At 42.5% G+C, this 15,843-nt stretch overlaps 1 protein-coding gene across 4 annotated transcripts in view; it reads right to left on the reverse strand.

The window, feature by feature from the left end:
* The window catches only part of LOC115108432 (oxysterol-binding protein-related protein 9-like), a 46,377-nt gene that overhangs the window by 2,750 nt on the left and 27,784 nt on the right, over positions 1-15,843 (reverse strand). Inside the window, exons 1-17 of one of the 4 annotated variants that reach the window (XM_029632746.2) lie at positions 15,124-15,356; positions 12,100-12,195; positions 11,898-11,945; positions 11,452-11,481; positions 11,301-11,351; positions 10,886-10,924; positions 8,381-8,471; positions 7,767-7,871; positions 5,041-5,200; positions 3,092-3,204; positions 2,190-2,305; positions 2,009-2,094; positions 1,679-1,856; positions 1,419-1,503; positions 1,215-1,325; positions 1,036-1,099; positions 681-821 (exon numbers count right to left, since the gene is read on the reverse strand). In XM_029632746.2, the coding sequence (XP_029488606.1) occupies positions 681-821; positions 1,036-1,099; positions 1,215-1,325; positions 1,419-1,503; positions 1,679-1,856; positions 2,009-2,094; positions 2,190-2,305; positions 3,092-3,204; positions 5,041-5,200; positions 7,767-7,871; positions 8,381-8,471; positions 10,886-10,924; positions 11,301-11,351; positions 11,452-11,481; positions 11,898-11,945; positions 12,100-12,195; positions 15,124-15,147 (1,538 nt within the window). In that variant the 5' untranslated portion in view covers positions 15,148-15,356. Of the gene's footprint in view, positions 1-680; positions 822-1,035; positions 1,100-1,214; positions 1,326-1,418; positions 1,504-1,678; positions 1,857-2,008; positions 2,095-2,189; positions 2,306-3,091; positions 3,205-5,040; positions 5,201-7,766; positions 7,872-8,380; positions 8,472-10,885; positions 10,925-11,300; positions 11,352-11,451; positions 11,482-11,897; positions 11,946-12,099; positions 12,196-12,683; positions 12,759-15,123; positions 15,357-15,843 lie in introns of those variants that run through there. The other 3 variants (XM_065009056.1, XM_029632744.2, XM_029632745.2) reach the window with 3 other exon arrangements.

The following is a 15,843-nucleotide window of genomic DNA, read 5'->3' on the forward strand; positions in this document are numbered from 1 at the left end:
TATATACTGCTGTGAGCACAGTAAATAAAGCAAGAACAGGCTAACATGCTGACTAGACCGGGTGCGCGCGTGCGTCCGCATGTTGATTTTGTCCATCCACACCAGACGCGATCAAGACACACAGGTTGAAATATCAAAACTCAGAACCAACTATATTAATTTGGGGACAGGTTGAAAAACATTAAACATTTATAGCAATTTAGCTAGTTCTAGGATATAAACATTAGGTTGTTATTTTACCTGAAATGCAAAAGTTTCTCTAATCCGACAATTAATCTACAGATAAAATGGTGACCCGAGTTAGTTTCTAGTAATCTCTCCTCCTTCAGTCATCTTCTTTGGACTTTATATGGCAGTTGGCAACCAACTTTAAGGTGCATTACCACCACCAATTTAGCTGGAGTGTGGACCTCAGTTCATGTTCATACCCACACCCACGTGGGTATATGCTTCTAAAAACCAATGAGGAGATGGGAGAGACGGGACTTGCAGTGAGTCAAGCATCACAAATAGAACCTGGTTCTATTTTAGTGCCTGGCTACAGAGATGCTCATGACGCGCGCGAGCAGTTTGAATGCAATGATTGAATAACATGTATGTGTACATTTATTTTGTAACGCGAGGGGTGGGGTCAGCATGTAACACTACATGTATGATTAAAAATAGGAAAATCCCCTTACAAGATCTCAGCGGTGATCCTGTGCTTCTTGCCCCCGTAGAAGGGCTTAGTGTGAAACACAATGCTGGCACTGTAGCCCGTTTTGGAGCAGTTGATGTTACACTCTCCACCCAACTCCACCCATGGGACAGTCAGGATCGACCTGAAGAGAGAAGGAGCACCCATTACATGTCAGGGAATACTGATAACATATTATACCCATTTATACACACTCACTTTACATACAGTAAATCATGTGCGCTGTACTGGAGTTCAATTCAAAATAAGTTAACTGGGACTATTATTTCCAGAACAACAAACGTGAGACAGTGTGAGTGAGTGCGTTTGTGTTATTCACGTTTAAAGCATGAGCCTACCTGCCATAGCCATTGGGGAAGGTGAGTATGTAGTGCTCGTCATGTTCCAGACAGGACACACAGCCTACAGGAGAGAGAGCGAAGCACACATATCAGAACACACAGAAGACCATAAGGTTTTTTAAGTGTGTGAGGACACACATTTATGGACTACGTAAGTGCTTGAAGAGATGTCTTACCCTGGCCAATATTGTGGACTCCAATTGACATTCCTAAGAACTTTGACTTGGTCCAAATGTGGGCGTTGAACTGAATCTTTTTGCTCAGACACTCTGCGTAGAATGCAGAAACTACAAGGAAGAGGAAAGGCAACAGTACAGTTAACTCCATGGCTCTGGTTCTCTGTCAGCTGTCTGTAATGTTGACTGGGTGGGGAGACTCACTGGGGGGGTGATGAGAGACCTGCTCTGCTACAAAAGACACACTGTTGGCTGAAGACCATGGCACTGGACCCTCTGACGATGGCTCCTGAGGGGTTGGTGGTAAGCATTGATTTATTAGTAAATAATTGATTAAAAAAATTAAAAAACTTGCCTCAATATTACAAAACTTAACATTGATTACAGTTTTACTTAGAAATCATATCATATGAATATAAATGGTCAGTCTTTACTATGGTAAAATGGGCTCTGTCAATGCTCACCACTGCAGTGGGCTCCTCACTCTCTGAAGGCAGGTCCCAGTGGCAGAAGAAGACCTCTCCCAGGATGGGGTTGTAAGGCTTCTTGGCCACTGAGCTTTTCCTCCCTGCGTGGAAGGCTGACATGTACCATTTTACCATCTGCACCATGCGCTCTTTGGGTTCCAGTTGATCCGCGATACTGGGGATGAGAACATCAGCCGTCACACCACTGGATCAAAGGTTATGACCCCAACTAAGCAAAGATCTGTTCATAATGCCATGGATGGGATTCTGAAACAAAATGTTTTCCTTATTTTTGGAAACTGTTGGAGAGAATTTGAAGTGACGTACCTGACAAACAAATCCGGATGTGCAAAGAAGTCAGCATACATCTCCAGCAAAGACCTCCTCTCCAAGATAAATGTGGGGAGGACCACCTGAGGAGAGAGAAGAGAGGGAAAGATAAAGAAACAGTTAGCAAAAGAGAAAGAGACAGTGACAAGAAGGACAGACAGACACACAGAGCTCTTACCTTGGTGAGGTCCATGCCTAGTCGCACCTGGGACAGCAGGTGCATGATGACACTCTTGTGCTCCTCCACAGACTCCCCCTGATCCTCCGCCTCATCATCATGGCTGTCAAATTGATCTGACCAGAGCAGACAGCAGACAGTTAAAAACACCTACACCACTGATACAGGACAGCCTGACATCCTCTTTTCGGTTACCGAAGAAAACATCAGCCACAAAGGGAACAGAATGTGATGTTACATAAAAATACATTCAGCTCCAAAAGTATTGGGACAGTGACAATTGTGTTGTTGTTTTGGCTCTGTACTCCAGCACTTTGGATTTGAAATTATACAATGACTATGATGTTAAAGTGCAGATATTTTCATCCATATTGGGTGAACCGTTTTGAAATTACAGCACTATTTGTACATAGCCCCTCCATTTAGGGGACCAAAAGTATTTGAACAAATGTGTATTGAAGTAGTCACAAGTTAGTATTTTGTCCCATATTCTTAGCATGCAATGATTACATCAAGCTTGTGACTCTACAAATCTGTTGGATGCATTTGCTGTTAGTTTTGGTTGTGTTTCGGATTATTTTGTGCCCAATAGAAATGAATGGTAAATAATGTATGGTGTCATTTGAGTGAATTTTATTGTAAATAAGAATAGAATGTTTCTAAACACTTGTACATTAATATGGATGCTACCATGATTACAGATAGTCCTGAATGAATTGTGAATAATGATGAGTGCGAAAGTTAGACGCACAAACATCATACCCCCAAGATATGCTAACCTCTCACCCTTACAATAACATGTCACTGTCCCAATACTATTGGGTCTCACTGTAGGATATTGTTGGAGGTAGACAGGTGTGAGGATAAGTAGGGCAATGTGCATGTGTTTGTGTGTGTGTCACCTGCGTCAGTGGTGCCGTTAGACATGGAGGAGTCGAGGGACTCGTTAGTGTTTGGTCGTTTCAGCACTGTTCCATCATCGCTGTGAGGCAAAGCAGCAGAAGGCCTAGAGGGACTGACAGAGAGAAGGATGGAGGGAGAGATGAAGGTGGAGGGATGCACAGAAAGAAATAACTGATTACCTAATAGGAAATATATGCCATTAAGGCACAGGATTAAAACACACCTCCAGTAAAACACAATCAGCTTATGACAAGTTGCATTTTCCCATACCTAGGGTTGTGCGGAGACCGCATTACCGCCACACCGGCAGTCGAGTCATGACCGCAGTAAAATTCCACGTGACCGTACGGTAATCTCCTCTTATGCACTCTGGACATGCATTGGTAGTACCCAACTTGCTAACTACCATCAGGTCCTACTGGCCTGGTACTCAGGGCTCTATTGTCTCTCTAACCACTCTGACATCAATGCAAATGAAAATCACATCAAACACTTATCAAAACAGTATGTGCTTTTAAAATTTGAAGAAGTTCAACAACAGGTTGAAACTGAGTGGAAAACATGGTCGTTGTGGATGTTGTTTCAAAGCCTAACAACATAATAGACAGTGCTTTCTTAGGTGATAATTAATTCAAACACTATATATGTGATCAAGGACGAAAAAATTCAAATGAAAATAATAATTTTCCGTGATGCAATAAATAGCCTACCGCATATTACGCACGGCAACATTTAAAAAAAAATGAAGATTGAATGTGTCTCTGGTACATAATTGGTCTATCCTACACTCCAACATTAAACACATTTTAGTGTGTTGCCTCATTGCCTTTGAGTGTGGACTGCATTATGATGCATACTGGATGGACTGGTTACCTTATGCTCTGCTCCAAACGTTCTATTACCGATGTTCCCTGACAGATTTCACCTGGTTTCCCAAATGAAGCACTGGCTAGCTGCAGGAACATGGTTGGAGAGCCCATGGCATGCAGAGTTTGGGTGGAATATCACCTGTCGTGCAGCAAGAGGCTGCATGCTCCTCAAACAGGGGTTGATGTATACAGTGAAATAACTGGAGTAGCCTACCCTGCATGATTGAAAAACTAACCGCCTATTTGAGTGCATAAGGATGCCTTTTTGCCTGTGCCCGTTCCTGCCCATTGGATAATGGGCCTTTCTAAATCTAAACAAATTTGACATATTAGTAAAGACAAGAAAATAGTCTGAGGTGTGAAAATATGACCACTTGATGAGAGAACAGTGTGTGCAGCCCGAGGGAAGGAACAGAGCTCAAACTTCTACATAGCCATTTTATTCAGCTAGGTGCAATTATATTATTTTTACTATAAAATCATATAATATAAAATAATGGCACAGGACTTAGGCATATCTTGTCAGCTAAATGAACAAGCCTACAGCCTATGGCATGGCCACAGCCAGATGACATACAGTCGGCCAACTCATATTCTGTTCTTCTGAAATACATTTTCTTCATTTCATAAGGTTTTTTGACCTGCCTGAAATAAATAATGGATTTATTGTGATGGTATATATTCAATTGATTTATTAGAATGTTTATATGTGGATGTTCCAAAGGCGCGCATCAGCGGCTTGTATGCATGGAGGCCTGGAGCTGCTAAACGTGTATATGTGAAAGCCATTTAACGTGAGACAGGCAGTCTTTTGCATGACAATACCGGCTGACAAAATTGAATGACCGCCACAGCCCTACCCATCAAGTATTTAACATGGGGTTGAATCAGACCAGTTTCAGGAAATTGCCATTTGTATACAAGCACAACTCACAAATGTACAACGACAACAAAGGATCAATAAAATCATGAAATAGAGTGCCAGGATGTGGTCAGGTGGACCATTTCCATCACAGTCCTTTGTCCCTGTAATCCCCAGTAAACTGCTGTGTGGATGGATAAAGAGAGTAAATACTCACTCTAGGAAGTGTTTGGGAGACGTGCTGTTCTGGGAGAACTCGTCAGCGTCATAGAACTCGTCTTCACTGCTGGAGTAAGAGAAGTCAGGGACCGAGTGGGAGGTGATGGTCATGTGACTGGGAGAGGCAACGCTACTGCTGGGCGCCGAGGGGCCACTCCCTGAAACACAGACCGAGAGATAGAGAAAACAGGGTGGGGGTGAGCAGGAGGTCCCAGCTGAGATGGGCCTAAACCAAGTATAGCAAAAATGGCTATTTTTGTTTACTGCTTTGAACTAAAATCATACAGAGGCTCTATGCAGCTTTTTTCCTCTCAGTGATGATATGGACACCATTTTTCTGTTCTTACTGTTCCCATATTGTTAGAGAACCATGAGAAGTTTATTCCTTGCATAATCTCCCCTGCAGTGCAATGTGTGCTCCCAGGATTCTTCCTTAGTGCACAGCTCAGCTTTTATTCAGCAGCATCAGCAGGATTGAAAACAGGCAGGACCCACCAAGCCAGAGGAATAATGACATTTGGAGAAAGTACCTAAGGTGCTCTCCTTGCTTCACATACACCCCAGACATTCTAGCAGTAAAACAAAACTTCCTGTTGCTAACAGCGGTTTCTAGCAAGAGACACAAACCTAATGAAAAACCATTTTGAAAAATACAATTGAGTACATTTAAAAAAGTCAATAGTGTTTTATGTGTGTGGTGATTATGACGTGACATTCCCACTGAGTGGATACTCAAGCCCTAAATGCAAGTTCTAGGTGACAGAGTGAAATGTTTGTCCGAGTACAGCTGCAAGCTACAGTGCCTTCAGAAAATACTCACACCTCTTGACTTTTTAAACAATTTGTTCTGTTACAGCCAGGTCACTTGTCTATACACAATACCCCATAATGTCAGTGAAAAGATGTTTTGATTTTTATTTATTTATTAATTAAATATGAAAAGCTGGAAATGTCTTGTGTCAATAAGTATTCAACCCCTTTGTTATGGCAAGTCTAAATAAGTACAGGAGTAAACATTTGCTAAAAAAGTCTCATAATTAAGCTCCAAGGACTCACTCTGTATGCAATAATAGTTTTTAACATGATTTTCTAAATTACTACCTCACCTCTGTACCCTACACATATAATGATCTGTAAGGTCACTCAGTCAAACAGAATGTCAAACAGATTCAACCATTCGACCAGGGAGATGGGTGAAAAAAGAAAAAAAAAGGCAGACATTGAATATCCCTTTGAGAGGAAGGAAACCGCTCAGGGATTTCACCACGAGGACAATTGTGACTTGAAAACAGTTTAATGGCTGTGATAGGAGAAAACTGAGGATGGATCAACAGCACTGTAATTACTCCATAATACTAACCAAATTGACATAGTAAAAAGGAGGAAGCTTGTACAGAATAAAACATATTCCAAAACATGCATCTTGTTTGCAGCAAGGCACAAAAGTGATACTGTAAAAAATGTGACCAAGCAATTCCCTTTTTGTCCTGAATACAAAGTGTTGTTTGGGCCAAAACCAATACATATTACTGAGTACCACTCTCCATATTTTCAAGCATAGTAGTGGCTGCATCGTGTTATGGGTATGCTTGTAATCTAATCATTAAGGACTGGGGAGACTTTCAGAATAAAATAAATAAATAAGTGGAACGGAGCTGAGCAGAGGCAAAATCCTAAAGGAAAACCTGGTTCAGTCTGCTTTCCATCAGACACTGGGATATGAATTCACCTTTCAGCAAGACAATAACCTAAAACACACAACCAAATCTACACTTACCAAGAAGACTGAATGTTCAGTTTTGACTTATCTGCTTGAAAATCTATGGCAAGACTTGAAAATGGCTGTCTAGCAATGACCAACAACCAACTTGACAGAGCATTAATAATTCTGAAAATAATAAAATGGGCAAATATTGTACAATCCAGGTGTGCAAAGCTCTTCGAGACTTAACCAGAAAGACTCACAGCTGTAATCGCTGCCAAAGGTGATTTTAACATGTATTGACTCAGGGATGTGAATACTTACGTACATGAGATATTTCTGTATTTTATTTTCAGTAAATGAAAAAAATAAAAAGTATGTTTTCCCTTTGTCATTATCGGGTCATGTGTGTAGATGGATGCGGGGGGAAAAAGTAATAGATTTTAAATTCGCCCTCCCGGGTGGCGCAGTGGTCTAAGGCCCTGCATCGCAGTGCTAGCTGTTGCCACCAGAGATTCTGGGTTCGAGCCAAGGCTCTGTCGCAGCTGGCCGCGACCGGGAGGCCCATGGGGCGGCGCCGGGTTAGGGAGGGTTTGCCCGGCAGGGATATCCTTGTCTCATCGCGCACTAGCGACCCCTGTGTTGGGCCGGGTGCAGTGCACGCTGACCAGGTCGCCAGGTGTACGGTATTTCCTCCGACACATTGGTGCGGCTGGCTTCCGGGTTGGATGTGCATTGTGTCAAGAAGCAGTGCGGCTTGGTTGGGTTGTGTTTCAGAGGACGCATGGCTCTCGACCTTCACCTTTCCCGAGTCCGTACAGGTGTTGCAGCGATGAGACAAGACTGTAACTACTACCAATTGGATACCACGAAATTGGGGAGGAAAAAAAAGGGGTACATTTAAAAAAAATAATAATAAAAAATAAAAAACCTAAATGTGGAATAAGTCAAGGGGCATGAATACTTTCTGAAGGAACTGTAAGTGTGGGTAACCTGACCACTAGAGTGTGATGACCTCTGACCTGTGCTGTTGGGGGTCGGAGTCTGCAGGCTGCCCATCACCGTGACAACAGGCCCCACTGATAGAGTGGATGGCCGCTGTTCTCCTTTACACATCTTGGAGCCATCTACAGAAAGGAGACAAGAAAAAGGAGAAGGCTCTGGCATGAGAACACTACTTTATAATGCAACAGACAATGTCATTACAGACCTGAGAGCAAGCTTTACATTATTATTTTTTAAACCTGCAAAGCAGTCATAGGTATCCATTAAACTGTGACTGTTAAAATGTTAAACTTTGCTGACACGGGGTCTCGACCTTGGGATTGGATTTGTGTCCAATTTCAGAGAAAGCTTAATTTAGATTGCCCTACATTGGGAAGTGGACGTGCTGAAAAATAAGGATTCAAGCACACCAGGGGGCACTATAGATTTGTGTTTCAAGAAATAAACATTTATAAGGTACAAAAATCTGAAAGTATTAAATCCAATGCTCATCTATATCCATGAAATCAAATAGTCAATTTTGTATACAATATCCGTATGTGGACTCTAATGGATATTTTTATTCTGAGGAGCTACTCTTCCTGATAGGATTGTAGATGAGATTGTGTGTATGGCTCTCTGTATACTGTACCTGTGGGGAGGGTGGTCTGTGTTGGCATGGCTACGTTGACTAAAGAAGTGTCCTGAGGCTGAAATATCCCATCCACTGGGTTGATGGTGCTCTGTACAGGGCAAGACAAAATGGTGCCAGTCTTAAAACATAATAGGTAGTTAGAGCAATGTGCGTTGCAGATGGACCTAAACCAGCAGTAGCACTTAACGCACCAATACGGAGCAGACTATAAGGACAAAATAAATACACACTGCCAATGAATAGAAAGATCAATTACCTTTCACTCTGCTTCCGGTAAATATTGGAAAATTGAGTTCTACCTAATAAGTATCTAACTACGTAGTGCCAGTCGGAATTATTGGGATAGTTAAACGTGTTGTTGTTTTGGCTCTGTACTCAAGCTCTTTGGATTTGTAATTATACAATTACTATGAGGTTAAAGTGCAAATTGTCAGATTTAATTTGAGGGTATTTTCATCCATATAGGGTAAATTGTTTGGAAATTACGGCACTTTTTGTACATGGGCCACTCAAGGACATTCAGAGACTGGTCCCGAAGCCACTCCTGCGTTGTCGTGGCTGTCTGCTTAGGGTCGTTGTCCTGTTGGAAGGTGAACCTTCGCCCGAGTCTGAGGTCCTGAGTGTTCTGAAGCAGGTTTTCAAGGATCGCTCTGTAATTTGCTCCATTCATCTTTTCCTCGATCCTGACTAGTCTCCCAGTCCCTGGCGCTGAAAAACATCCCTACAGCATGATGCTGCCACCATGCTTCCAAACTCCAAGCGGGCTGTCATGTGCCTTTTACTGAGGAATGGCTTCAGGCTGGTCACTCTACTATAAAGGCCTGATTGGTGGAGTGCTGCAGAGATGGTTGTCCTTCTGGAAGGTTCTCCCATCTCCACAGAGGAACTATGGCGCTCTGTCAGAGTGACCATCGGATTCTTGGTCATCTCCCTGGGAAGGTGTCTGAATACTTTCCAAATGCACTGTAAGTGAATTTGTTTCAATATCTTTAATCCCCTAAAATGGGGCGAACTATGTACAAAAGTGCTGTAATAAACAGTTCACACCATATGGATGAAAATACCCTCAAATTAAAGCTGACATTCTGCACTTTAACCTAATTTCAAATCCAGAGTGCTGGAGTACAGAGCCAAAACAACAACTAGAGGGCACTGTATATCACAACACTTACAGTAAAACCTAATATGATCAAACATATTTTCCACCCTGCTAAATTTAGGACAAAAAAAAGACATTCCAGCGAGTTACATAATGTGATGGCATAACTTCTCTCTTATTAAAGTTCTTGAGATTTGAAACCCACAGATTTTAATCCTAGGTATATTTAACTGTGGTCTAGCCTTATCAATTTATCTTAAACATGTGTACACACATTATACAAAGTGCACTGCTGCCATAGCTTTATGGGTCAGTGATACCTTTGACCCTGTGCCTCTAACTCTGTCAACAGCAAAAGGCAGAACAAGAGGAGGTCAGAAATCATCAAGTCCTACACAATCTCAGAACACAACAGTGAGCAGCATACTGAGGTATGACAGAGAATGAAGGAGAGTGTGGTCTGAAAATAAGTTGGGCACCATGCAGAATGGAAGATTTCACACTACTCTACTGAGCAGATAGAAGTCACTATGTCAACTAAGGATCTTTACAGTCAGGAAAGTGCAAATATTAAAAAAATAAAAAAAATAAAGGAAATGAAGGCATGCAGTGAAGTTCAGTCCTCTCTCTGCCCTTTAGAACAGGAGTCGGAGTGAAATTTGGGAGATTTCTCTAATTTTCCATTCACTCCACCCTCCCCCTGTCCACGTGCTTTCTGGAAAGTAAGGCAGCCACTCCTAATTATAGCCAATTACAGAAACATTGCTGCTCCACCGTGGTGGAGCCAGTGTGGCCTCGCTAGTTAGAGATGAAACCAACAGTATAGGATGCCTCTAGTGCAGGCTGAGGGAAGGGGTTAGAGCTAGAGTGTGCTTAAGGCATGGTTAGAAGAGGGTCTATATATGTAAGGCTAATGGCCAGAGAGATTACTGTCAGAAGACTGGCCTGGCAGGCTGATTCTATGGGATTCCGACTTAAAAACATCTATGGGAAGCCAGTAAAGAGCCTTTGACTGGTTGACATCTATTAGTCCTTGACGGTTCAATAGGCATGCACAGTAAGTAAAAATCGATGGCGATTTGGGGGAGGGTATAAGCACACTCACACACATTCCTACAAACGTGTCATAAAAGAAGCAGAATGATGTTGTGTCTAAAATAAGTAGTAAAGTTTCCCACTATTATCAGCAACAAAAATTAAAATGATTTCAGCTGAGAAAGGGGATAGTGGCGTGGAAAAGAAAGAGCAATATACGAGATGAAGCTATTTTTCTAAACAAATGGCATGCACTTTTACAGATCTGATTCGTCTTTTTTTCTATTGTTTAGCGTGAATTAATCGGAAAAGGATAGAGGTTTGGTTGATTTCGATATTTCTAATGGACAGAGAACGTCAGAACTTACTATCAGTCCGTATGCGTGTTGCTGTTCGTTACTTTGATCCTTAAAATTTTGAGAAGAAAACGTTACTTGAGGAATGTTCAACTGTTTGTATGTAATGATGATATGAGCTTGTGAAGAGCTTCTCTTTCAAGCAGCCATCAAGTTATTTAGAAAGTCAGAGCATTTGTAATGGTAACATCATTATGAGCTCGAAGATTGTCGAGCGTATGTGAGAATCACCTCTCCAAAATGTCAAAATGGAACCTAATGGAATGAAGCAAACTGCCCACAATAAACAACAACCCAGGCTGTAGTTAAGTGGAAAACTACTGGCGTGGCGAAAACATGCAGTGTACCGTGATGTGGTCTCACAACAATGACATGACAGTGATGCAATGAGAGCCCCACCACAGTCAAATGAATGAGTCCTTTTTACCTTGGCAATCTGCAGCAATACAATACAGTGCTTGATGGACTCTACCATACTCTGAAAAGAGAAACAGCACAGAGAATGAAACACCGCACTCAAATTCAGACAGGTGATTCTGAAAATAAGGATTAAAAAAAAAAAATGGGGTTTTACTTACACATGTGGTTTCCTTCAAATTTTCAATTTTCTTAAAAGGAGAAAAACATGATGAAAAATGGCTGTTTCACTTCAGACTTTATTTTAACACTTAACTAGACTTCAGGACTCAAAGTTAGGTGAGTCATTGACTGAGAAAGATCGGCACAGTGAAACCAACGCAGAAACATGCTTTGTTCAAACTCTTTCACAATCATGGCATTAGACCAGCCAAACAGTGATTTCACACCAACTATAGTTGGCGTCCTATGTTCATCACAACAGAACAGGTCATCGTCTTCACCATATTAAATAACCTAGAGTTTAAATGTTCCAAACTGACCTAAAACTAAACTCATGATCTCAATAAGGAAGTGAATCACAGCTACTAAAAAACTGACAGAAAATCTTTGAGTCAATAATTATCAGCCAAAGTTCTGGTGACAAGAGAAGAAACATATCACTCACTCTGCGCGACTCATCTTCTTTGCAATCCTTGATTTTCTCATCAAAGAGCTGGAAGAGAGGAGATGTATGAGAAGCTGAAGAGGATACACTCAAATCAGGAGCCGAATAAAAACATATTCATCGATGATGCAGTGACGAGTCAGTCACCGTTATTATGAAAGTCACTGTCCTACTTAGTCACTCAAATGTGAAAAAGGCTCACCTTTAACTGATCAATTAGAATTTGTAGGTACGCGTCAGCCTCTGCAAGTTTCTTTTCGAAGTCTTGGACACTTGGAACAAATCCTGTCTCTGCCTCCTAAAATAGAAAATGACAAAAGAGCAGAACTTCACAGCACAGTATGACAGTTTTCAGCTTCCACCAGTAACCTATTTCGGACAAAGATTTTTACTACCAGTGCACCTCTACTCTGAAAGTTTGTTAGCAGATTAAAAAAAGTTAAATATTCTCCTGGAGGGGCTTTAAAAAAGCAGGATATAGCAGCACAAAACAGCAACTGTTTGGGAGAAGCTTCCAGTAAGTAGAGTGATATGAATTGTTCAACTAGCATTGTTTAAAGGCTTTGCCTGCTAGCCTGCCTGACCATACCTGCTGATAACAAATCAAGAACAGTCCCTTCACTGCCTGGAAGTTAGCTTGGCTAAAATACAGAAATGAAATACCCAACAACTTCCTCAAAAATACCTGAAAACTAATGCTTAACCAAAGCAGTTGAACCTTACAATATTACAACTCATAAAACACATCCATAACCACTGCTGGACAGTAAGTAAATCATATACTCCCCTCTCTCAGTATTGCTCTGGTCTTAGCATGTCCTATGGTTTGGCAGGCGCCTTTGGACGACGCCTGTTTCTCAACTGAAATGTATCGTACAGGGATGTGAAGAAAAGCCATTAACACACATTAACCCCAGCGTTGTCTAAAGTGTAAACTGTAAAAACATAACAAGCTTTAAAGAGACCAAAGTCTGGGCCTTTTTTTCTGAAATTCCTTTAGGATCAAAGGTGGTTCGCTATCAATATAAAAGCAAGTTGCTTAGTGTTGGTGGCTAAAGAGGTGCCTGAGCAAATCAAATAAAAACAGGTACTTTGCTAAGCTAAAGAATAGTCCCCTTTCAATCTGTGGGGAAGAGGAGTCTGGCATTAGTGCTCTTTAGAGCTTTTTCTAACCTTTATTTAACCAGGCAAGTCAGTTAAGAACAAATTCTTATTTTCAATAACAGCCTAGGAACAGTGGGTTAACTGCCTGTTCAGGGGCAGAACGACAGATTTGTACCTTGTCAGCTCGGGGGTTTTGAACTTGCAACCTTCCGGTTACTAGTCCAACGCTCTAACCACTAGGCTACCCTGCCGCTCCGCTTGGGGTAACCAGAAAAATACATCCGTCTCCTCTTTAAAAACCTTAAGTGAAGGGCCTCCCAAGTGGTGCAGTGGTCTAAGGCTGTGCCACTAGAGATCCTGGTTTCAAGTCCAGGCTCTGTTGCAGCCGGCCGCGACCGGAAGACCCATGGTCCAGCGTCGTCCGGGTTAGAGGGGAGGGTTTGGCTGGCAGGGATGTCCTTGTCACATCACACTCTCGTGACTCCTGTTACGGGCCGGGCGCATGCACGCTGACACGGTTGCCAGGTGTACAGTGTTTCCTCCGACAATTTGGTGTGGCTGGCTTCCGGGTTAAGCGGGCATTGTGTCAATAAGCAGTGCGGCTTGGTTGGGTTGTGTTTCGGAGGACGTACGGCTCTCAACCTTCGCCTCTCCCGAGTCCGTACGGGAGTTGCAGAGATGAGACAAGACTAACTACCAATTGCATACCATGAAATTTGGGGGAGAAAAAAAAGCACTATATATATATATATATATCTTAAGTGGTCACAGTCCCAGGACTGAGGGCATCAGGATTCTCGTGAGTGTTTTTTTTTGTGTGTTTGTGGCCAAGCAGACATCTACACAGCTTCATGTTTGTGTCTAAGAAACAGACAGCTCCGGTGTCTCTCTTGTTCTTCCTCTATCAACAACATTTGAAGAGGCAGAAAAGAGAATTCCTAATAAATACAAACGCCGGATATCAAATCCTTGCCTGACGACTCATACTGAATTTAATTCTGCTGCCCTATCACTACATACATTCAGTCAGACTTCCAACATAGTCATTTCTGCTTACGTCAAAGTGAAGGGCTTGGTACAAAACAACACACCAATCAGAGTATCAAAGCCAATGTCTATTCTGGAAACACCGCTTTACCCACGTGTGTTCAGGCTCTGGCCCAAGCCATTGATTTCTGGGACCAGTCCGAACGATTTGAATGCGTTCACATTCGACAAGATGAGGAGTTCAAATCCTGACTCAAGGTGGAGAAGAAACGTTAGAGGATGAGGTGTTTGGCCGGAGCGATGTGAATGGGTAGCAAGGAAATCAACTGAATAAAAAATCCTGGCCACGACTGTATATTCTGAATTTGAAAGCGACGTCAACCTACTTGCGGGGAAATGCATGCTCATGGTTATGTTTACGACAGTAATAGTGCTGGCTTGGAGTGAGGGTAAAGTATCACAACATGGACTGATTTTGACACCTGTGAGAAGCTGTATTGTTTGAACACCTGCATCCAAAGACACATGACATAGAACAGGAGTTTCCCTCTATTCATGTCAGACTTTTAGAGTAATTTACCCCACTGACCAAAATCATTCCATACCAATTTTCACATTGAAAAGTCCTACCATACACTTACATACCAAAAACTGTTGAGCGGGCCCCCGCTGTATTTTAAAAGGTTAAGAAAAATGCTATCAATATGACACAGACTTCATAATTGCAGAGGGACAAAGCCGTTAACATTACAAACAAAGAGGGAAAGAGAGTCCCTATTGCTCTCGATTTCTATTATGTCAACACAAGCCCATATCACCATGATGGAAGGGATCCTTCCGCTGGAATAGAGCAGCTTATAAAACCAGAGGACGGTCATGTAGGCTTGTATCTGCAGCTTTGGCATGTTCACACATTCTGTTCCAAAAAGAGCTTTGTCTAACCAGACAATCCCTCCCTATGCTAGTGTACCACACCCACCCCCACTAACCACCAGACATTGGAAAAGCTCACCAATCTAGCCCACCCTTCACTCAGACACCTCACCCCCTCCCCGTTAGGCTTTCCACACAGCATGACCCAGTTAACTGCATTGTCGCACTCCAACCAACCATTTCCCCCCAGTGTGGTACTCACAGGACGCAGAGCTCTGAGGGACATGCCTCGTCAAAATGCACAGGCCAAAGCTGACCCTAAAGCTCCTCTCTCCTCCCTTACGCAAACAAACGACTGTTCTAGTACTCTCCACTCCTATAGACTGCCAGCAGGAACACCAAAAGCATCGTCTGGTACATCTGCGGTACGTTCTACATCAGCTGAGCAGCAGCACACGCAGGCAAAGTTAATCCAGGATCCTTTTCTCTCTCTGACAGGAAGTACAGACTTTCTTTTAAAAAAAGAGAGAAAAAAAGGCAGCACAAGCCCATGTGACAAGCAACAACAGCTGCTCTGATTGGATAAAGCTGAGGTGCAGATGTCTGGCTGAAAGAGTAAGCAGGACTCTGATTTGGTCCAGGTCACATGACCCCGCTATGACTCCACGCTTACAGTGTTTGCAAGCAGGCAGCCAGTCAGCAGTGTTGGGTGGGGATCGGAGAGAGTGAGGCAGAGGGAGGGGTAGCAGAGGGGAGGAGTGGGTTAGAGAAGGAAAGCAGAACAAAAGGCACATAAACAACTGGAGGGTAGAATTAAGGCTGGTGAGAGAAAGGAGACCTATTTGTGAGCCACAAAGGGCACAGACCAAAATAAGAGATGGAAATTAGCAGTTTAGAGAGCAACTAATACACAGCACTCTTTAAAAACAGGCTTTCATAGATAAACATGATGCCCATCATCAGCCAACAGTCTAACCAAACC

Source organism: Oncorhynchus nerka, linkage group LG24, assembly GCF_034236695.1.
Source record: "Oncorhynchus nerka isolate Pitt River linkage group LG24, Oner_Uvic_2.0, whole genome shotgun sequence".
NCBI classification, from domain to species: domain Eukaryota; kingdom Metazoa; phylum Chordata; class Actinopteri; order Salmoniformes; family Salmonidae; genus Oncorhynchus; species Oncorhynchus nerka.